The following is a 24,608-nucleotide window of genomic DNA, read 5'->3' as shown; positions in this document are numbered from 1 at the left end:
CTCGAACTCACAAAAATGAGATTAGTCCTGAATCTTTACAATGTAAATAAACAGGAGATATAATCAATGTAAATAAAAGAATATCTGGTAGGAGCTCTAGCAATACTCCCTTTAATGAACAAACATTTTAAACATTTTAAAATTTGTATGTTTTTACATTTCCCACTCACTTACGCTAGACCCCAGCAGATCCAGTGGGTACTTACCAAAGAGATAGAAAAACACATCCAGAAAACTTATACAAGAACGTTAGTTCATAGCAGCAACTGGTAACAACGCAAATGAAAATCACTACTAATATCATAAGTTGTGCTATGTTTCTACAATGAATGCTTAGTGAACAATGAAATTAAAAAAAAATTGCTAGATATATCTCAAAACTATTATGTTCTGCCAAAAAAAAAAAAAAAAAAAAGCCAGACACAAGAATACATGTTGTGTGATTCCACTTGCATGAAGTTTAAAATAAGCAAAACTACTCTATTTATACTCTAATAAAAATCTAAACAGTAATTGCCTCTGGGAGCAGGGATACACGGGATTTGCTGAAAAGGGGATGACTGAGATTTCTAGCATGATGGAAATATTCTACATCTTGATTGGGGTGCTGTTACATGGATGTATAATTTCCAAAACAATGGACTGTAAAATCTGTGCATCATACGTAAAGTATACCACAATTTACAAAAAGCATATTGGGAGAAAAATATTTCAAAGCATCAGCTGTTTTGCCTGCGCCTAACCTTATTAAAGGTCAACTTTTTAAATACAGAAATAGAAGGATATTTAGTAGCATGGAAAATGCAAAATTATAAGCCCTTAAAAAGTCTGCAGTCTCCCCAGGGAGAGACCACTAACAAATATAAAACAGAATACACACAATAGTAAAAATTTTTCATTAAATCAATAGGCTAGAAGCCTGGTGGAGGATATACAGATATTAGCCATATTCATGAGGCATTGGGGATCTGAGAAAATTTTCAAAGTTGTCATCCTTCTAAACACACAAGAATCTCCCTGGGTTCTTGTAAAACTATGCCCAAATTCCAGAGATTCTAATTCCAACAGTCTGTAGAGAAGTCAGGAATCATTACATTTACCAAGTACCCAAGGTGATTCTGACAAAAAGCCACAACGTAAAAAACACTATCAAGATGATAAATAACACCTCGTGTTTTGTGGATGCTGAAGAGAGCATCATGACGACACTGCAATTATATGGGGATAGATATTCCAAATAAATTTTTCAAAGACTCTAGTCTTTCCAGATGCTCTGTGAATGTTTGACGAAAGCTGAATGCTGCTCTCATGTTAGCAGAGCAAAACCTCTGAGAACTTCTGAAGAAACCTGTTTACCTTGGTTTAACCCAATGTTCCCCAAAATCATTTAATCAGAAGACTCCTTCCTTTTACTTAACACCTACTAACACACCACAAAACAAACTCTGGAAAGTGATATATGGAATCCTGAGAAAATTAAGGCAAAACAAACTGGGGCACTACTATGAGCACCATGAAAATAAGCAAAACTTACACTGGAAATTACAAGCAAAAAGCAGCCCAATAAAAATTTCTGAGTTGGGGGTCCCAAAGTGAGAGGAGAAAGGGTCAGAAAGCTTCTCTAATCTGGGGAAGAAAACAGAATCTCCAGGTCCAGGAAGTACAGAGTACCAAAGAAGATGAACCCACAGAGATTCACATCAAAACACATTATAATGGAAACAGAAAAATTTCAAGACAGAATTCTAAAAGCAGCAAAAGAAAAACTTATTATTTGAAAGGGAAACCCCATAGGCCATCAGATTTATCGCCAGAAACTCTGCAGGCCAGAAGAAAGTGGCATGACCTATTTAAAGGGCTGAAATGAAAAAACTTCCATCCGAGAATTCTCTACCCAGCAAGACTGTCATTCAGAACTGAAAAAAAGATTAAGAGTGTTCCATACAAGCAAAGGCTAATGGAAAACATCACCACTGCACTGGCCCTACAAGACATGTTAATGGGACTTCTCTGAACTGAAAAAAAGTGGCACTAATTAATAAAGAAGAAAACATCAAAGTGAATATCTCAGTGGAAAACAAATAGTAAAAGTAAGTAGATCAATCACTTATAAAGCAAGTCTAAAGGTTAAAAGACAAAAAAAATAAACTATAATAATTGGTTAAGAGATGCATAAAATAAAGAGATGTCTAAGGTGACATGTAAAAATATAAAAGGTGAGCAGGGGGAGAAAAATGTAAAGTTTTGGAATGTGTTCAAATTTAAGTTGCTATCAACTCGAAACAGACCATTACATACAAAGGAAGTTCTATGTGAACCTTTTGGTGACTGCAAAGAAAAACTGATGGTAAATATCCAAAAGAAAATGGGAAAATAATCTAAGCAAAGCACTAAAGCAAGCCATGAAACCACAAGACAGAAAGAAAAAAGGAAGACGAGGAATGATGAAAAGAGACAAAAAAATCATTAACAAAATGGCAATATACACATACCTATCAAGATTTACTCTAAATGCAAACAGACCACACTCTCCAATCAGGCTGAATAGATAAGAAAATAAGATCCATCTAAATGTTGCCTGGTGGAGATACACTTCACAAATAAGGACACATACACACTGAAAGTGAATGGATAGAAAAAGATGTTCTGAGCAAATGGAAATGAAAAGAAAGCTGGTATAGCTATATGCATAACAGACAAAATACTGAACTTCAGTTCAAAGCAAGGACTTCAATAGTAGAGAAGGGCATTCCATAATGATAAACAAGATCCAACAAGAAAACGTAATATTTATAAATGTATATACACTCAACATAGGAGCACCAAGACATACAAAGCAAATAAAACATACCTAAAGAGAGAAACTGACAGTAATAGAATAATAATGAAGGACTTTACCACTCCATTTACATCAGTGGCTAGTTCATCCTGACAGAAAATTAACAAGGAACCACTGGCCTTAAATGACACATTAGACCAGATGAACTTAAGAGATATATACAGAACACTATATCCAAATTGCATTCAAAAATTTCAAGGGGCACCTGGGTGGCTCAGTGGGTTAAGCCGCTGCCTTCGGCTCAGGTCATGATCTCAGGGTCCTGGGATCGAGTCCCACATTGGGCTCTCTGCTCAGCAGGGAGCCTGCTTCCCTCTCTCTCTCTCTCTGCCTGACTCTCTGCCTACTTGTGATCTCTCTCTGTCAAATAAATAAATAAAATCTTTAAAAAAAAAATTTCAAGTGCACACGGAACATTTTCCAGAATAGATTGCATTAGTCCACAAAACAAGCCTCACTTAAAGAATAATGAAATCATACCAAGCATCTTCAACCACAATGGTATAAAACTAATAATTACTTACAAGGAAAAAAAAAAACAAACAACCAAAATATGGAGATTAAGCATCATGCTATGAAACAACAAATCTTCATTCCATCAAATAAATAAGAAATTTTTTAAAATAGCTAGAGATAAAACATAGGGACAATGTACTAAAATCTTTGGGATGCAGCAAAAGATGTTCTAAGGGGTCTACCTCAAGAAATAAGGAAAATCTCAAACAACCTAACTTTATACCTAAAGAAGCTAGAAAAAAGAGAAACAAAGCCCAAAGTCCTAGAAGAAAGGCATTAATAAAGATCACAGCTGAAATAAATGAAACACAAAGAAAAGGAAGATCAATGAACTAAGAGCTGGGTCATTGAACACATTAATAAAATTGGCAAATGTCAAGACTAAAAAGGAAAGAGGGCTCTTGCATTAGCGAGAAAGAGAAAATTTGGACAGACCAATTCCTAGCAATGAAATCGATCAGTAATTAAAAACCTCCCAACAGGGGCACCTGGGTGGCTCAGTGGATTAAAGCCTCTGCTTTCAGCTCATCATCCCAGGGTCCTGGGATCGAGCCCCACATTGGGCTCTCTGCTCAGCGGGGAGCCTGCTTCCCTTCCTCTCTCTGCCTGCCTCTCTGCTTGCTTGTGATCTCTGTCAAATAAATGAATAAAATCTTTAAAAAAAAAAACAAAAAACACCTCCCAACATATCAAAATCCAGGAGCAGATGGCTTCATAGAGGAAATCTAACCAAACATGTAAGAATTAATATCTATTCCCAAACTATTCCAAAAAAACCTATAGGAAGGACAGATTCCAAATTCATTCTATGAAGTTAGCATTATCCTGACACCAAAATCAGATGAAGACAATACAAAAAAAGAAAACTACAGGCCAGTATCTCTGATGAACACAGATGAAAAAATCCTCAACAAAATACTAGCAAACAGGATCCAACAGCATGACCACATGGGATTTATTCCTTGGATTTAAGGGTGGTTTAATACTTACAAATCAGTCAATGTGATATATCACATCAATAAGAGAAAGGATAAAAAACCGTATAATCATTTCAGTAGAGACAGAAAAAGCATTTGACAAGGTAGAACATCCATTCATGAAAAAACCTCTTAAAGTATGTTTCGAGGGAACATACCTCAACATAATTAAGGCCTTACAAAATACTCACAGTGGATATCACCCTCAGTGGGTAAAAACAGAGATTTGCCCCTAAGGTCAGGAATGAAACAAAGACATCCACTCTCACCACTTTTACATAACACAGTATTGGAAGTCCTGGCTATAGCAATCAGATAAGAAAAAGGTATAAAGGCATCCAGACTGGTGAGGAGGAATTAAAGTTCACTATTTGCAGGACGTAATACTCTATATAGAAAACCCTAAAGACTCCACCAAAAAACTACTAGAACTGATAAATGAACTCAGTAAAGTTGTGAGATACAAAATGAATGTGTAGCAATCCACTGCACTTCTATACACTAATAATGAAGCAGCAGAAGGAAATTCGGAAAACAATCCCATTTACAATTGTACCGAAAACAGTAAGATACCAGGGAAAAACCTAACCGAAGAGGTGAAAGACCTGTATTGTGAAAACTATAAAACAAAGATGAAAGAAAGTGAAGATGACACAAACAAATGGAAAGACATTCCATGCCCATTGATTGGGAGAACAAATGTTAAAATGTCTGTACTATCCAAAGCAATCTTTGTATAGTACAATCCCTATCAAAACACTAACAACATTTTTCACAGAACTGGAAACAATCCTAAAAATCTGTATGGAACCACAAAAGACCCCAAATAGCCAAAGCAATTTTTAAAAAGAAAAGCAAGGCTAGAGGCATCACAATTCCAGACTTCAAGTATATTATAAAGTTGTTGTAATCAAAACGGTGTGTTACTAGTACAAAATCAGACACATGGATTAATGGAATGTAATAGAAAACCCAGAAATAAACTCACAATTATATGGTCAATCAATCTTCAACAAAGTAGGAAAGAATATCCCATGGGAAAAAGTCTCTTCAACAAATGGTACTGGGAAAACTGGTCAGCTACATGCAAAAGAATGAAACTGGACCACCTTTTTCCCTCCACTTTCTTATACCATACACAAAATTAAATTCCAAAATGGATTAAAAACCTCAATGTGAGAGCTAAAACTGTAAAAATCCTAGAAGACGGCATTGGAAATGATGTCTTTGACATTGGTTGTAGCAACATTTTTCTAGGCAGGTCTCCTGAGGCAAGGGAAACAAAAGCAAAAAGAAACTATCAGCACTACATCAAAACAAGAAGCTTCTGCACAGTGAAAGAAATCATTAACAAGGGCACCTGGGTGGCTCAGTGGGTTAAAGCCTCTGCCTTTGGCTCAGGTCATGATCTCAGGGTCCTGGGATCGAGTCCCACATGGGGCTCTCAGCTCAGCAGGGAGCCTGCTTCCTTCTCTTTCTGCCTCTCTGCCTACCTATGATCTCTCTCTGCCAAATAAATAAATAAAATCTTAAAAAATAAATAAATAAAAACATCAACAAAACAGAAGACATCCCGCTGAATGGGAGAAGATATTTGCAAATAATATACAACAAGAGGTTAATATCCAAAATATATAAAGAACTTACACAACTCACCCCCCCCAAAATAACCCAATTAAAATGGGCACAGGAGAAAGGACATATAAAAGACATTTTCCCAAAGAAGACATACAAATGGCCAACAGATTCATAAAAAGATGCTCAACATCGCTAATCATCAGGGCAATGCAAATAAAACCACAATGAGATACCTCCTCACACCTGTCAAATGGCTAAAATCAAAAACACAAGAAATAAAAGGTGTTGGCCAGGATGTGGAGAAAAAGAAACATTTATGCACTGGGATAGGAATGCAAGCTGGTGCAGCCACTGAAAAACTTTGTGAAGTTCCCTCAAAAAACTAAAAATAAAATACTATATATGATCCAGTAATTCCACTACTGGATATTTACCCAAAGAAAACAACACTAATTTGAAAAGTTATATGTACACTGTATTTATTGCATTATTCACAATAGATAAACTATGGAAGCAACAGCTGAATGGATAAAAGAAGAGGTACATACAGACAATGGAATTTTACTTGGCCATAAAAGGAATGAAATCTTGCCATTTGCAACAACATGGATGGATCTAGAGGATATAATGCTAAATGAAATTTAAGTCAGTCGCAGAAAGATAAATACCATATGATTTCACTCCTGTATGGAATTTAAAGAACAAAAGAACAAAGAAAAAAAAAAAGAAATAAAAACAGACTCTTAAAGAATGGGTGACTGCCAGAGGGGAAGTGGGTGGGAGGACAGGTGAAATAGATGAAGGGATTAAGAATACACTTAAAATGATAAGCAATGAGTAATGTATAGAACTATTGTATCACTACTATAGTATACATGTGAAAGTAATATAACACTGTATGTCAGTTATACTAGAATTTTAAAAAGTAAAAAAATGTCAAATAAAAAAAGAGCACTCTGATAAAATCAGAAATGAAATGTTATGACACACCACCAAAATATAAAGGATTATAAAACACTACTACAATTACATGCCAACAAACTGGACAACCTAGAAGAAATTAGTAAATTCATAGAAACATGCAATCCTCCAAGACTGAATCATGAAGAGACAGAAAATTTGAATAGATCAGTTAATAGTAAGATTGAATCAGTAATCAGAAACCTCCTAACGAACAAAAGTCCAGGACCAGATGGTTTACTAGTGAATCCTACCAAATATTCAAAGATTTAATACCTATCCTTCTCAACTCTTTCAAAATATTGAAGAAGGAACATTCCCCAAATCTTTTTGAGGCCAGCAAGCTGACAAGAAACCACAGAAAATTACAGGCCATTATCAGTGACTAAAATTAGTGCAAAAATCCTCAACAAAATATTAGCAAACTGAATTTAAAAATACAGCAAAAGTTCATACATGATGATCAAATGGGATTTATTCCAGGGATGCTCACAGACTGGAGGAATTACTATTGTTAAAATGTCCATACTCCTCAAAGCAATCTACAGATTCAGTGTAATCCTCATCAAAATCCCAATGGTATTTTTCCACAGAACTAGACCAAATAATCCTAAAATTGTAGAAAATCACAAAAGATCCCCAATAGCCAAAGCAATCTTAAGAAAGGAGAACAATGCTGATTTCAAACTACAGAACAAATCTATAGTAATCGAAACAATGTAATAGTGGCATAAAAATGCACACATGCCATCAGTGAACCAGAATTACGAACCCAGAATTAAAGGCACACAGATACAGACAATTAATTTACACATAATTTACAATGGAGAAATGAGTCTCTTCAATAAATGATGCTAGGGAAAGCTGGACAGCCACATGCAAAGGAATCAAACTAGATCAGTGTCTTGCACCAGAGACAGAAATTAACTCAAATGGATTAAAGACTTGAATATAAGACCTGACACCACAAAATTCCTAGAAGAAAATATAGGTGGAAGCTCCTCAATATGGGCTTTAGCAGTATTTTTGTGACTCTGACTCCAACACCAAGGAAAAGAGCAATAATAAACAAATGGGAATGCATCAAACTAAAAAGCTTCGGCACAGCAAAAGAAATCAAAACAAAAAGGCAACCTACTGAATGGGAGATTTTTGCAAATTGTGTATCTGATAAGGGATTAATATCCAAGATATATAAAGAACTCCTACAACTCAACAACAAAAAGACAACCTAATTAAAAAATGGGTAGAGGATCTGAATAGACATTTTTTTCCGAAGAAAACATACCCATGGCCAACAGGACCATAAAGGATGCTTAACATCATTAATCAGGGAAATACCGATCTAAACCACAATAAGTGATTAAATTCTCACAATGGTTAGAATGGCTATTACCAAAACGACAAGAGATAACAAGGCTTGGAGAAGATATGGTAAAAAGTGGACCCTGTATACCGTTCTTGGTAAAGCCACTGTGGAAAACAGTTTGGAGATTCCTCAACAAATTAAGAATAGAACTACACTGTGCAGCTCTTTCACTTCTGGGTACTTATCTTCAGCATGCAAAAACAGTGATTTGAAAAGACATGTGCATTCCTATGTTCGGTGCAGCACTGTTTACAATAGCTGAGAAGTGGAAAAAACCTAAATGTCCATCAGTGGCTGATGGAATAAAGATATGTTATACATATACAATGGACTACCACTTAACTCAGAAAAAAACTTGTGACAACACGAATGGACCCTAAAGGTATTATGCAAGTGAAATAAGTCGGAAAGAGAAAGATAAGCATGGTATGACTTCACTCATATGTGGAATCTAATACAAAAACAAAAAAGAAATGAACAAACAAAACAAAAACTCCCAGATATGGAAAACAGATCGGTGGTTATCGGGGGGGTTAGGTGAAATGGGGGAAGGGAGCACCTGTATGATGATGGATTGTAAACAGCCTTTTAGTGGTATCTCTTATAATGCACATGGAAACATGTAATGTTATAGACCGGTTTTGCTTTAACTAGAAAAAAAATTCTGAGCAGGAATATCATGACAACAATTAAGGATGATTAGTTTGGCTCCAATCAAACAAACCAGTAGAAAGCACCTAAATTTAAGCAAAAATAACACATTTAAGTATCTGCAAATGAAATGTTTTGATTTCAGTAAAAACTCGATACGCTAAATGTATGACCCTGAAAGCCCACTTGTCAAACTGCTGCTAGATTTGACTTACTGGACTCCTTATGTTCTTACCCCAAGTTTCTAATTATAAGTAGCATTTTTGAAAAGACCAGTGTCTCAGACCTGCCTTCAACTACTCGAATTGGTAAACCGATTACCTTTTCCACTTCTAGCTTTGCAGGTGCAAAATCCTCATCCAGAGCTAAGCACTGAAGAAAGAGCTGTAAGGCATCACCTAAAAAACCAGCATCCTGGAGTACTTTTCCTTTCCTGAAGTAGACCTTCAATGAAAGCACAAATACACAACTTTTACTGACACAATTATTTTTGAAAAATCAGTATCTAGAAAAAAAAATGGTTTGCTTGGAAATGTACATTTTGAAATTCTGAATAACTCTGAGGAGCCCACAGCATTTCAAAGGTATGTTTACATGCTTCCCTGGAGAAAGCAGGGAATTACGGAAAAATGACTTCAAAACCGTATTTCTAATTATATCACTCAGTAATAAATGCAGAGGATTCCTTCTTTTTTAATAATTTTAAAGCTGTCCATACAGATCATTTTCCATCATTACGTTTGCCTTATACTAACCAGTCAAGCCAGCATGGGATCTGGTATCGTTTTTCATATTAATTTATAATTTTTTAGAGCATCCTTAATATATTGTCCTCAAAGGCATGGTTTCAAATGGGGGGAAAGTCATATAAAACAGTAACTTCTAGCTTGAAGAACATATACAGGACATGAACTGATTTGCTTTGGCAATTGGATAAAAAATTAGTAAACTGATTACATACATTTGCCTCAAGTCTTTTTGGAAATTGTATGGCCAAGGCAACCTCCGTTGTCCCCATTTACTGTATCAAATCACTCCTCATCTGGTCCCCATGATGATGCCTCCATTTTCCAGCCTCTTCTCTTCTCTTCCCATCAGTATTCCTCCTCCACCAATTTTCAGTTTGGATCCAGCAGGACCAGTTGTATCTCGTTGAGGAAATTTTGCCTACTCAAGTCTCTTATTATTTTTTTCCCTGTGCCTTAAATTCAGGTTGTTCTTTAGTTAGGAAATGAAGGTTTCTTGGGATTTAAAAAATTGCTTTATAGCCATCTGCTCGAAATACTAACCCTAGATTTCTAGAACGCTATATGTTTTATTTAAAGAGCCAACAAATCTATTTTGTTCAAACTTATAACCATAACTGAATTCATGTTCCTTACAGGTGAAATTTTTAAATATGTAAATGGAAAACAGTAACTTTACCTCAGGCCAATTTGGCAGTTGAAAGAGGACTGCATTTAAATCTTCTATGGCGGCTTTAAACTCTTGGAGACCAGCATATGATTCCGCTCGGTAAATTTTGAGAGTCACATCACTGGGCTCTGAAACAAATATTTTATAAAGGTTTATTTTTAAAATATTATTGTCAGATCCACAAAATACAAATTAGATTAAGAACTAACTTAGTGATTCCAGCTAATAACCACCAAAGTAGAGTATAGGTGCAACCCATGTAAGTGTTGAATTTTATCTAGAAGTTTAATCGTTAAGACTATATGTAGATAAGTTTAGCACAGGAAAGGATGGTTTTTAAGTACTGAAAATATTTTATAATGCAAATAATCACCTCTAAGAAAACAAGTGTTTTCTTAAAATAGGAAGGGCATTCTATACAGACCTGAAAACCAGATCTTAGATGTTTAGAAGATTTGCCTCTTTATGGGAAATCTTAATTTTTTACACTTTAATTTTTTTTAAAGATTTTATTTATTTGACAGAGAGAGATCACAAGTAGGCAGAGAGGCAGGCAGAGAGAGAGGAGGAAGCAGGCTCCCTGCGGAGCAGAGAGCCCGATGCGGGGCTCGATCCCAGGACCCTGGGATCATGACCTGAGCTGAAGGCAGAGGCTTTAAACCACTGAGCCACCCAGGCGCCCCTTAAACTTTAATTTCTAAATCCTCACAAACAACCATACGTGCAACTACTCCACACACAATTTCCACAGTAACAAAGATTGACCAAGGCTCCACCTTAGGAGGGTATACAGTGGTCCTGATTCTGGAGGAAATGGGTTGATAACTTAAGATGTCAAAATTTTAATCCCTGCCATTAGCACAAATGATATTTTGTCATCGCCAAACAGATCTAATATCGAATGTTTCTGAGAAAAAAGCTTTGCTGATATTTTGACTACCGTCCTCTCCCTCTGGACTTGAGAAACCCAATTCGTACCCAGTGGCGGTCAGAATTTCAGTTAGGCAGCCATCTGTGATACTACCATTACTGTTACACGTCCATAGATTCAAAATCCGAAGTCTAAGCCAGAAACTGATTTTCAGCACATCTATAGACAAAATTAATCTGACTCTTTTAAAGCTAGTCATCTTTGAACCCTTCAAAAATATATGCTTATGAAATAAGGCATTCATTGTGAAGAGGGTAAAGACCCATAATGCCTCATTGAAAAAAAAAAAAAAGATAAAACGGTCATAAAACCCCTCAATAGCTCCCTGGCTTACTTTACTTTTTAGATGATTGCTTTCCTACAGAGAATTCCCGACAATGAGACTGGCCTTTTTCAGCTGATGCTTAAGAATTGGAACTATGTTGTTCCTTCGAATTTATACCAATGGAAATTTTCAATGAAGAATGAAATATTCCAAGAAAGTATTTCATGCTTCCTAAATAAAAAAGACACATCTAGAATATTTTGTCTTTTGTTTCGTAAAGGAATGTAACTGGAAACCATTATCTCTGAATAAAAACACATGGAAACTGAAAGCTCAATATGGATTCATCAATCAAGAATGAAGAGTCCTGGCACAAAACTTGACCCTGTTGGTGCTCGAAGATTTTATTTTACCCCTGTCTTTGAGGAGTTTAAAATCCAATTAGAAAACTTTATTATGAAATGGGATCATGTAATCTTGATTTGACAAAAACAACTGCAGTTCAGAAAACTGAGAGCAGCGCGTGCCAAAATGGTCCAAGAACGAGTAGTTCAAAAGCACCAAAAGAACCCGGACCCATTAAGGACTGCCTGCCCAGAGCTGGGTGCTTCCAACAGCATCCTTGAGCCCCTCTTCTTTGCATCTCAGAGAGAGGGAGTTCACTGTGGCAGCAAGCAGCCTTTTCCATTCTTGGTTCCAAACTTCTGAATATCCAACCCTTTTATCCGTGCTTTCACTACTGAATACAGCTTCATTGGGTTAGCACTGTAGCAAGTGTCTGAGGACACGTCTGTCATTGACAACGTATCACACTTCTCCACTCTGACCAAAGTGGAAAAAAAAAAAAAGACCGTTTCCCCTCTCCTCTCAACACAAAAACACTCAGGCTCTTGAGATGCTCTAAAGGCGGGCCTAAGAAATTAGTATGTATTGGAGAAGAGAAAAGATACACATAAAATGACAAGAGGGCTAGATTTTAAAAGTCTTGCTCCCTCATACTTCATAGGTAACATTTTTATTAAGAACATCAAATGTTACTGGAATAATTATTTTAAACGACTTTAAAGGGGGGGGGGAACCTCATCAAGGGAGTTGAAATTCCTAAAGCTTCTTAAGAGATTGGGGTCACTCCGCCCACTTATTTCAAACCCTTAATTCTAAAAAAGAGCCAAATGCACTAATTGAGACCCTGGAATCATCAAAGTATACAATGTCTGCCCTCCATGTAAACGTTTACAGAAAAGGTAACTATAAACCACTCTCCTTTACTCCCCAAAAAACAACTATCAGCCCAGCTGTGTTAGTAACTCAAGTCTGAAAGGGTCAACAAATGTTCCCAGTATGTTCTCCACCTGGCCTTGAGGACCTTTGTGTGAACAAGTCACCTCATCAAGCACACTGTCGGAGAGGGGCCTCTCAGGCCACTACTGTGGGCACCCTACTGCCTGGCACATAATGGACCCAATCTGTTGAAAAAGTGAAGATATACAAAGATGTGGTTTGGGCTAATTGTACTAAAAGCATGATTTAACTCCCAAGTCTTTATCTTCAGTTCTGAGCTTTTCAGCCTGCCTTCAGATACACCAAATTTCCAACTGCCTGCTATAATTTCCACACACTCAGTGCATTTCCATTAAAGGAAAAAAAAAAAGTCTTGGGGTACCTGGGTGGCTCTGTGGGTTAAGTGTCTGCCTTCAGCTCAGGTCATGATCCCAGGGTCCTGGGATGGAGCCCCAGAGTGGACTCCCTGCTCAGTGAGGAGACTGCTTCTTTCTCTCCCTCTGCCCCCGCCCCCGCTTGTGCTCTCTCCCTCAAATGAATAAAATCTTAAAACAAAAACAAAAAAACAAAACAAAAACGTCTTTTTACTGTATTCTCTATTCCCAAATCAAATCCCCAATTTTGTCAATTTTACTTCCTATAATATTTCTCAAATCTGACCCCAGTCTTTTCCAATCTTTCTGCTAACAGCCTTACTTAAGGGTCTGGATCTAAATCTCTAAGATTTTTGCAAGAGCTTGCTAACTGCTCTCCCTGCCTCCAGTCTTACTCTACCTATATCCTCACCATCCAGATCAGATGGGTATATTAGTATGACATGCAAATTCCTACACACCTGGCGCCTGCCCCTCTCCAGCCTCACTTCCCATCATTATCCAGCTCCCATTTGAGGTTCCAGTAATACCTAAACTCAGCCTGCCCCACGTCTGCCATTCTATTTCACGCCTCCTTCCTTTGCTCACAGAACTCTCTCCTTGGCAGAGTTCTACTTCAATACCGCACCTCCCCTTGGTCTGGGGGACTATTTTGCAACCAACAGGACTCAGCTCACCAATCCCTTCTCAAGATGATTTCTTCTGAGTCTGCCCTCACTTGACACATCACTAAGGATCAAGAACAGGAGCTCTGAGGTTCTCACACTGCTGGGTTCAACTTCTGGCCCCTCTACTCACCACGCCTGGGGCAAACAGCCAAACACCTCTGTACCTGTTTCCTCAGCTACAAAACTGAGGGTGTTTCCCAAAATTTATTTTTATTTAAGAAACACCATTTCCTAAGATTTGCAACCTTCCGAACAATCCTATGCGGGTCTGGCACGGCCCACATTTTCCCAGATACGAAGACTGAACACAGTTTAAGTAATTTGCCCAAGATCAAAAAGCTAGGAAGGGGTGAATTCAAGATTCTCGCTCAGGCGGTCTGGCTCCAGAGTTCTTGCTGTTCACCTCCGCAAATCATAGTATTTACCTCACAGTATTACTCAAGAATAAGTTAATATATGCAAAACACTCAGAACAGGGCTTGGTACATAAATGTTGGCTATTGTGACTGTGTTCCTTCACTGTATGTGCATTGCAGTCTAAAATCTATTTTTGAGCTCCCTCCATTATTTCCTGTCATTGTGTCCTCAAATCCTGGCTTTGCTAAATGCTGAACAAGGGAAACTTCATTAAAATCTGTCCCCTTATGCTCCTTAATTCATGCTCCCATTTTCTCTTCTCTTAGACGGAGTAATACTGCCAGTCACCAGGCAAATAAAAAAACTGAGATAAAATTCTGCTTCACATCTGAGGAAACCGGGTCTTAACCGCCCAAGGCATTTCAGGGGCTGAGGAGAGTTCTTCAGAATCCCCATTAATCATTCTTGTTCCAATCCTAAGGTAGTTTCCTTAGCTCATCTTCAAGAAACTTTTTTCAGATTATAAAAATGTTTACTTATACAATTTGAAAAACCTACATATTAAGAAATTTTCCCACCATAAAGAACCAGTGTTGACCAGTTTTTCCTATGTGTGTAGATTACATTTTTAATTTTACAGTTTTATGAACTCTACCCTATATACAGTTTACAACCTGCTTTTTGGTCACTGTAATTAAATCCACATGGTTTTTAATGGTTGCAAAATATCCTACCATATTCACAATCTATTTCAAAATACACTACTCAGCAATTTTTACTTCTAATGTTTGCTAATATAAAAAGTACTACAGGGACCCCTGGGTGGCTTGGTTGATGGTCCTACTCTTGATCTCTGCTCAGGTCATGACCTTAGGGTCCTGGGATGGAGCCCAGCCTCAGGCTCCACACTCAGCAGGAACATGCTTGAAATTCTCTCCCTCTGCCCCACCTCCCCATTTGTGTGCTCTCTAAAATAATTTTTTTTTTTTAAAAAAGAGGTACTACAAGGAACATCTATCTGTATGCCTTTACAAATCTGTTTATTTCCTTAGTCACTGTCTAGAAAGTTGAATGGCTATGTAGAAAATTATATATACAAAGTTTCAGTACATTCTGTTAGCCCTTTTACAAAAACTTATTTTTACATTCCCACAAGCGTGTATTTTTGTTTCCTAGAAAAATACAAAAAAGCATTGTTCTAATGTGCCTTTCTTCAGTAAGTCTGACCTTTAAAACTATATATTTACTGGCTACATTGTTTATGCATAAGAATAAACATTCCACATTCATAATCTTTTACTCATTCCTCTGAATGCCTTTTTCTTAGATTTGTATGTTGAGCTGTTTCAACAACCTCGGTGGCCAACCAAAATGCCAAATTTCTTTGCTTCTATCACTTTTTCAAGTTCAGTATGGTAGGGCTTGGTTATCATAGAAGCCACTTGGGTGGTTCAGTGGGTGAAGAGGCCGACTTGATTTCAACTCATGATCTCAGGGCCCTGAAATCGGGACCCCACCTGGACTCCACGCTCAGCAAGGAGTCTGCTTGGGATGCACTCTGGCCTCACCCTCTTGCCTCTGCCCCTTCCCCCCCAACCTTATGTTCTCTCTAAAATAAACTTTAAACTGAAAGCCACCAATTGACAAGTTATTAGTGATTCATTAATGGTATACTATGAACGGAATAGTCTGGCATTAACCATTGGATTCAGAGCATCTGGGTTTAGAACCCGGGTTGAACAGTTTACCTTACTCTTTAATCGTCCGGCTCCTCACCTGTACAATGCTGGTGACACCTACGTCGTAAGACTGTTGTGAGACTACACAGACATTAACACAATGCCTGGCACACAAATAATAAATAATAGGTACTGTTACTATTATAAGATGTTTCAAAATAAGCTGAATAGCAATGAGATTAGCTCTCGATACAAGGTATTAGAGTGTTTTCCCTTTTTTCCCCCAAATAAACCTTTGCTGCACGACAAACATCTTTAGGGACTGGTAGTGCAAACTGGACAAAAGGAGGGGAAAGGGGGAAAAAAAAACAAACCAGACTGATCCCATCCTACCAAAGGTGGGGAGGGGGGAGAATTGAACAGAAGTTTCTGTCTTGCATTTTAGAGTCTAAGTCATTCACCTACAGTTAAACATAGTAAAAATTTTGAAAAATATCTTTACAATGCAAGGCATGGAATACTATATAAACCCATTTAAATTTTCACTTGAATGTATCTAAGCCTCTTAGAACAGTCCACTACATAGAAAAACAAATTCTGAATACACCAAAGGTTAATATACAAATAACTAGAAATCTAATATAACAAGAGTTTTGGTAAATTCTGCATTGTTTGATGAACAAAGAAAAAAATGAACACTTAATATTTATATAACCTGTTTTCCCATCTTCTACATCAATAAGAATATGCCACTGTAACTGGTCTTTGTAATGACCCTGAGGCATCACAAAAATCCTTAACATGACTTCTGATTTTAAAAAAGGGTGAATCAGAAATGTACTGCATATGGGCTCAATTTGTCAGAGGTCAAGTAAGCAATAAGCCCCTTTTCAATAAATACCAATTTGCTATGATTTCAAATGAAATAAAAAAAAATACAAACTCTATAAGGACAGGGTCTTTATTTTGTCCACTTCTCTATTTTCAGCAACTAAAACATAACACATATGTAGTTAAGTCCTCAGTAAAAACCTGCCGAGTAAGAATACGTGAGATTCAGGATTTATATGCTAATTTTTAAAATCAATTTGAGTCTTAAATGCAACATCCACACACTTGGTGCTTCTGCTTTCAGTTCTAACTTGCTTATTTACTTGCCTCAAGAAAGGCACTTAAAATTCTTGGAGCTCTCTTCTTCAGTCTCTGAGCTAGGAATGCTCAAGTTGCCCTCCTACCTCACATGATCTTTTGTAAGGATCAGTTAAGATAATGGAAAAGAAAATAGTGTGTGTACTATGAAACACCATACAAATGTAAATGTTTACTGTTTCAAGTGTTTTACATATTAAGTTAGGACATACTAAGTTTACTGATTAAATCAATTTAAATCTCTTCACCTTAACCTAGTTAAGATACTAAATACCTTTACATTTTCTGTAAGTGTATTCAGCATTTACCTACAATTTGGCTCATCCTTTTATAACTAAAGCCTTTCAGGATCTGTACTTTATTGATGGATGCTAAAATGTCACTACTAACTCACATATATAGGCTAGAATTGGGATTTAACCCTCACTCTGGTAATATTATTAATATGGGAGAGCGAAAAGAACAGGACTTGATGTCATAAAATTTAATTTTAATTGTAGCTAAATCATCTAGTTGCAGCACAGCTTTTACATTTAAAAAATATACTTTTTGAAGATTTTATTTGAGAGAGAGCAAGAGCCTGAGAGAGAGCATGAGCAGGGGGAGGAGGGGGCAGGGGGAGAAACAGGGAGCCCAGCTCCCCAATTAGGAGCTGGATCCCAGGACCCTGAGATCACGACCTGAGCATAAGGTAGATGCCCAATCCACTGACCCACCCAGGCACCCCTAAAATTTTTTAACTAATATTTACTAGGCATTACTCTATCAGGCAGGATTCAAAGCATTTTACATCTCAGTTCTTCTAACACCCCAGGTCGTTGTTAACCTACTGTTATCCATCTGGAAGTTATCTATCGACCAGATATTATTCTCACTTTTCAAATAAGGAAACCAAAACAGTAAGGTTAGACAACAGGCCCAAGGTCAGAGAGTAAGTGGAGGGCTGTGCTGGGACACAAGCCCAGGCAGTCAGTCAGCTGCCAAGGTGTACAGCTTTAACCACTAGGCCACCCTGCACCCGAATGACAGCTGCCTCAATTTCCTTCTGAGGTAAGGGTATTCCACAGGATTCTTTGTGAAGATCAAATGATTAAATAATTTTTTTAATGCTTGATAATATGCAAGAACTACATAATAATACTAAAGACAAAAATTTACAAGTATTTTAAATAAACAGTTCTCCCCTGAATGACATTCTTAAAAAAACCAAGAACAGTTCAAACTGCAATTTACAATGTTCTTTTCTCTTCTTTTGGGAGAGAGGGGTATATTTGGGGAGGAGGCAAGTCAGTGTAAAAATTCATTTAAAATTAAAGGAAAAACAGCATAGCAAACTGGGATAATTTCAGTAAGTATAAAGATTCAACACAGAAGAGACTTTTACACAATAACCCTAAAGAGACAGAAAGTTATGAAACATCTGAGTTAATACCAAAAGATCAATAGATTAAATGTTATCTAAATATATTTCAATTCAACAGAAACTTATGTAATCTCAATGGGAAACTTCTGATTTTGGAAAAAGGTTTTCAAGCCTTCTTTTCTTGTCAACAGGGATAAATTGGAACAGGTGTGGGCTAACTGCAGACTAGATTCTTTTTCTAGTTAATAGCATTTAGTTTTTCATGATAAGAATTCTACAAAGAAATTACAGGGAAGGTCTTTCAATGATGAAAAGTAGAATGGGGAACTACAACTGTACAATTATATAAACACATTTCAAATGCCTATCTAGTTAACTAGCTGACACTGAAAAAGTTAAAGCCTAACTACAGATTTATAACTCTACTGAACATTTTTATTCACCTCCATAAATTGTTAGGACACTTGATATCTATACTTCACCAACTACAATTTGTTAAACTCTAAGATTTTTTCCCCCTCCTATGTTGCACTAAAAATTTATGGGATCGAAAAACTTAACCTTGTTACTAACATTGAGACACACTTTTGAGTATGAAATTAATGATTTTTCAAAGACCTCAGAAGAGGGAAAAATAGGTTAATGAGGTGAAAGAAGACTTGAGTTCTAGTTCCACACGAGTAAGATTAAGTGGCTAAACAGGCAAAATTCCCATGTGCTGACCATGCAAACTGTCTTTACAAAAGGAAAGCAGATAATGGGTTTTTTTCTGTCGAAAATAATATCCTTAATCCAAGGCCCAAACTGTCCTTAATTAAAAGATTACTGGTTATAGAACATTAAGCCAAACCTTAAATTAGTAAATGTGTTCACTGTTCTGTAGACTCAGACCTGAATTCTTATTAAGTCCCTGATTAAATTCTTATGGAGTGCAGTATTTAATGCGGTATAGCGCTATCAGTAAGTTTCAGCCTTTATTTTATACTAGTGACAAAGAAAACTCCCCTGGAAATTGGTTAAACATTTTCAATGGTTGAGCTATAAAGCCAGGACCAACCCTGGTGCAACAGTTAGGAGAAACGGATGATCTAATGTTCATGTTGCCTCTACAACCAGCTAGCTGTGTGACTGTAGACAAGTCATTTCACTGCCCTAGCTTCGGCTTCATTTTTTAAAAATGAGGACCATGGCCTAGATGGTCTGCACTTCCTCACTCAAACTCTACCCAGAAAGGTGGAGCTGTCTGTATCAGAATTTTGTATTCCAACTAGTTCTCTTTTGTTCTGGGTCTATCATTCTACTCCATTTTATAACTGCCTACACGTCCCAGAAAGATTTGGAAAGACTACAAAAATATGCCAAGTTTATGTTTTGAACTCTAAAGGTATTATTAAATAATATACTGTCACTATTCGAAATGACTAAGCACTTAGGATAAACACACACACACACAGAGAGAGTTTCAGTTAAACAGTTTATAAATTTACCTGATACCTAATATCAGTTTATATTTTAGATGTCTTTCTCCAGGATTATTCTCTCCAGCATTATTTCATGCCAATAAAGTCACCAATTTTGAAATAGTTTTATTTAACACAAGATGTAACAGTGACACTGTTGACATCTGGGGGCTGATAACTGTGTGGGAGGCTGTCCAGGGCTCTCTCCAATGTTCAGCAGCATCCCCAGCCCCTACCAGCACCACTCCCACAATCGGTGGCAATCAAAAATATCTCCAGGTATTACCAGACACCGCCCTAGATAATGCCCCCTGGGGGGTAAAATCCCCGCCCCCAGGGGTGGGGGAACCACCGATATATAGAACTCTTTATTCTCCCTAGACGAGTCTGGCAGTGTCCCTTTCCACAGCCTAAAACCATCTTAAAAGTGCTAACCTAGGTTAGGAAGCCGAAACTGCTTCTTGGAGGAGAAGAAACAGACCAAAGATCTAAAAGGCTCTTCCCCACATCTTGATCAAGAGTGGAAAGGCAAACAAGGGTGTCTAAGAACTCGTCAGAGACTACCTCTTCATCTTGACCGTGAAACTAGGGGTATTCGAAGAGTAAGCCACGTGTGTTTACGAAATAAGTATGATCTGGGAATAGAGAGGTAAACCGTCATTTTCAGGTAAGCCTGGACACCCCCGAGCAGCTCCGACACCCGCCCCAAGCCCAGTGGCCCGCGGGGCCTCCCGGAGCTGGGTGCCGGCGCCGAGCTCCCGCCACGCCCACCGGACGTCACCCGTTACACAACCCCCCCCCCCCCCCAGCTTATGCAATTCTGCCCTCCCGCGGCTTCCAACTGCCCTAGTGACTTTTGTGGGGCACGACCGTAAACGTTGCACGCCTAGCCTCGGCCGTAGGGATCCCCTCCCCGCCCCGGCTGTCGTGTGCCCGCGGCGGACCCGGCCCGGCCCGACCCGGCCCGGCGGGCCAATTACAGGAAAGAGCGCGGCAGGAAGCGAGCGGTCGCTCCGGCTCGCCCAACTTCCACCCCATCCCGCGCTCCCGCGGCCTCGCCCCGACCACCCGCTCCGCTCGGGACGCTCCCTCCAGACCGCAAGGCCGCGGCCGAGGGAACCCCGAGCCTGTGCGCCCCTCCCCGCGCCGCGTCACACCCGGCTCCGAAGGCGATCCCCATTGTGACCGAAGCACCCCGGGGCGCCGCCCCCTCCCACACCCTCCAGAACCCCGAAACCCTACAAGCGGGACTCAGGCGGCCTCGGGGAGGCAGCGAAGCCTCCCTGGGGCGCAGACGAGCTCCGGGTAGCCGGGCCGTCGGGGAAAGGAGGGTGGGGTTGGCCGGGCCCACGCCGCATCCCCGCGCGGTCACCTGCTCGCAGCGCCTCGCAGGCAGCGGCCAGGGCCTCCCGGTAGCGCCCCTGGTGCAGCAGCTCCCCGAGCCGGCCAGCCGCGCGGGCTCGCTCCCGCTGGCCCGGGAACCACTTCTCGGCCAGGTGGTTGAGGACGACGCTGGTTCTGAAGCCCGAGGCGGCGATGGCGGCGGCCAGAGGCGGCGGCCGCGGGGTGGTGCCCTCAGCATCAGTGGCGGCGGCAGGCGGCAGCCGGTCCCGGCAGAGGCGGCAGCGGGCGCGGAGCTCTCTCCGCAGGCAGCGACGGCAGTAGCTGTGGCCACAGGGCACGGTCACCGGCTCGCTGAGGAAGCCCCGGCAGCCCAGGCAGCTGAGCAGCCCGCCGGCGCCGAGGTCTGCGCCCGCTGCCAGGGTCGCGCTCCAGCCCAGCCCGTGGCGGAGCCGGTAGTTGAGCACCAGGCAGTCCACCAGGGTGCCAAGGCACTCGGGCCTGACCGGGGCCCCGCGGCGCAGCGCCGCCGCGTACGCCTCCAGCGCTCCCTTCAGGTGGCCGCCCAGCGCCAGCAGCTCGCCGCGGCGGAGCAGCAGCTCCCAGCGCTCCGACTCCGCCGCCGCGCGCTCCAGCCGGTCGCCGCTGCCGCCGCCCACTTCCCAGAACCGACCCCGGCTCCGCGGCGTGGGGGCCATCTCCCGGCTCCCTCCCGGGGAGCTCCTCGCCACGTCCGGAGAAGACATGGCCCGCGGAGGGCTGCTCCGCCACCGCCGCCAGCCGCCACGGTCGCGGAGCCTCCGGGGCGCGCGGCTCCGCACGCGGCCCGCGAGCTGGGGGGCGTGGCGCGCGGACACAGCGGGGCGGCGCGCGCCCGGGAAGCCCCGGGGGCGGGGCCTGGCGGGCGCGGGGCGAGGCGGAGCTTTCGCTGAAGCGCCCGGGACTCCCCCGCACCGCCTGCGCCGCGGGTCCCAGAGGAGCCTACCGCCTGGCCCCGCCCCTTCCGAAGCCCCTCCTGGGGAGGAACCCGAGGTCAGATGATCCCCCAGCGGGGATCTAATTGGCTTCTTCCGAAACAGGGGCCTGGCTTGTAATTGAACAAAGCCCCTAGGAGCCCGGGCCTCCACCCACCTCGCCTTTCCGCGGGATGCATACCCTCACCTGCCAAGGCTTCTCTCCTAATGCCTGCCTGGTCGGTACTTATCTGCCGGCGGCTGGCCTCCTGGGACTAAAGCCCAGATCGCCAGCCCTCCCCTGACATGGCTGGCGTCCTGAGTGGGGACCCGCCCTCTCTTCCTGGCCGGTGGGAGCTTCCCGGTGAAGATGTCAGGTGCAGGTCTGCATTTTCTTTACACCCAAGTTACAGATGGACATGTAGAGGCAGAGGACCTAAGAACGCGCAAAGTCGGTCTGATGACTTAGTGCCTCCTCAAGTCTAGGCTAGGTCAACTTTAGAGACGAAATGACCCCATCCACGTTCCTGAGCCTACTCCCTCCAGTGGCAAGTTACTGAGACCTTTTCCTTTGAAAACACCTCCACTTCCAGAAAGGAAGCCCACAAGTTCCCAAGGTGTCAGATGGTACTCTTCACATCTCATTCAACGCTGTGAAGCTGGCTAAGCCCTATATTTGACATTTTTAAAAAGAAACCAAGATAAAATAGTTCTCATATGTCAGTCACAATAACACTACAACCCAAGCAGGGTCAGCAGTACTGACCAGGAGAAAAAGAAAAGATCTGGGTTTCATATAACGGACTATATTTCCTTTAAACTTGATGTCAGAGTTTAAAGCTCTCGGCTAAAAATACAGATTTGATTAGAGGCCACTAGATCGTTACTGCTGGAAGAGACTTAGAACTTTCAGTCCTTTTTCAGATGGTTAGAAGCAATGGCCCAGAGAGGGAAGGTTACCTGCCCCAAATCACACAGCTAATAATATACAGAGGCTCTGCTTCCTACTCTCATTTCACTGTTAGGTTACTATGTTAGATCTTAGAAATATATTACACAAAATTTTCAAAATCAAGGAAGTTGGTAAATGAAATGTTAACCTGAGCCTGCTATGCCTGAAATTGGCAAAGGTTTAATTAGCATCCTTCTTTATATGGAACAGGCAGTTAGGCTCAAAACTGCTTTTTGAGTTACATATGTTTTTACTACACAATGAGCAAATTCTGTAACTTCAGAAAAGATGCAGCTATATTGCCCCAAAAGGAACAAGGAAAAAGCTAGCTGAGGAAAAGCTGAGGTTCCCACTCCTGACAGTGTGCAGAGGGAACAGGCTCATTTACCATTCACACTGCACCTGAAACTGTAGCCAAGAAACAAGGAGCAATTCCTGAATCATTTGAGGTGGGGAAGATTGGGATTAAATCATACGCATAACCTTGAATTTAATCCTCGCCCCCCCCATATTACTACCTTCCCTCAATATTATTAAAAATGACTTTAGTCAAATGCCCACATGCTCATTTGAGACTAGAAACCATAACTGGTAAAACAAATATCCATATATATATGGACATTGACTTTTTGTGATACATACATTCCAGCAGCTGGCAAAATGTACATTAGTAAATACTTAACACATGTGTTCATGATTACACATAAAGTATAAATTGATAAATCTTATATATAGTTCAAATCAGGTTTTCTTATGGAATTTCCCCCCAAAGTAAAATGTGTGGTTCAGAAAGTAGTGGGAAGTATCATCTGTCCTTTGGAGTTTCTTTCCCTAATAAATGTGACATAACTGCACCGATTCTGGTGTGAAATGGTACAATTACAATAATGTGAGAAGGGAAAAAAAATGGTACGGTGGGAGGAATCTTGCCGTGATCTCCTTGGCATTTGTGAATGGTTATAATTCATGTTTGCTGGTTTATACATTTACATAACTGGTTCTCATTTATGTAACTTATTTATGTAAGAGTCTGTACCGCCTCTCTCGCCTTTGTGTGCTGCACAATTTCCCTCTGAAACAGGAAGTCTGGGGCAAAACAATCACCGGCTGTAGACAGGTCAGTCTTCCATCATTCCGTGCCACCAAAAGAGGATCGGTATGCACTTTGATGTGACTCCCTTTTAAATTAAGAGAAGAGAGAAATTAGTACCTTTCTTCATTCATTTTCTGAAATTCAGACTTTGGTCTCTGGCTCACCCGGGAGGCTGCGGTGGAGGAGAGGGAACCCCCAGGGGAGGGGGGGGCAACAGCTCCCTGGCAGGAAGGAGAGCACTGGGGGGAAGCTCTCCCCTCTTTTCCTGTGAGCATTTCTTGCTTCTGTCTTTGCTAACAAAGTAGTAAAATCATGAGATTTGTATTTCGTTTCAGTTTTTTAGTGTTGTCTTCTAAAATAGATCAGTTATGTAAGAGAGTAAGAAGAAAAGCATATCTGTTTCCTAATTTGGAAAATGCTTATCACCATCATTCCC

The 24,608-nt window shown here is 40.5% G+C and overlaps 1 protein-coding gene across 1 annotated transcript in view; it reads right to left on the bottom strand.

The window, feature by feature from the left end:
- LONRF1 (LON peptidase N-terminal domain and ring finger 1) overlaps positions 1–21,999 on the bottom strand; it is a 38,873-nt gene extending 16,874 nt beyond the window's left edge. Inside the window, exons 1-3 of the mRNA XM_045997995.1 lie at positions 21,206–21,999; positions 10,316–10,434; positions 9,212–9,334 (exon numbers count right to left, since the gene is read on the bottom strand). Of these exons, the coding sequence (XP_045853951.1) occupies positions 9,212–9,334; positions 10,316–10,434; positions 21,206–21,920 (957 nt within the window). The 5' untranslated portion in view covers positions 21,921–21,999. The remainder of the gene's footprint in view (positions 1–9,211; positions 9,335–10,315; positions 10,435–21,205) is intronic.
- Positions 22,000–24,608: the final 2,609 nt, after the last annotated feature.

The sequence above is a fragment of the Meles meles genome, chromosome 2 (assembly GCF_922984935.1).
Source record: "Meles meles chromosome 2, mMelMel3.1 paternal haplotype, whole genome shotgun sequence".
In the NCBI taxonomy this organism is placed as follows: Eukaryota; Metazoa; Chordata; class Mammalia; order Carnivora; family Mustelidae; genus Meles; species Meles meles.
The sequence above is the reverse complement of the archived record's forward strand: the minus strand, read 5'-3'. Positions and strand labels throughout refer to the sequence as shown.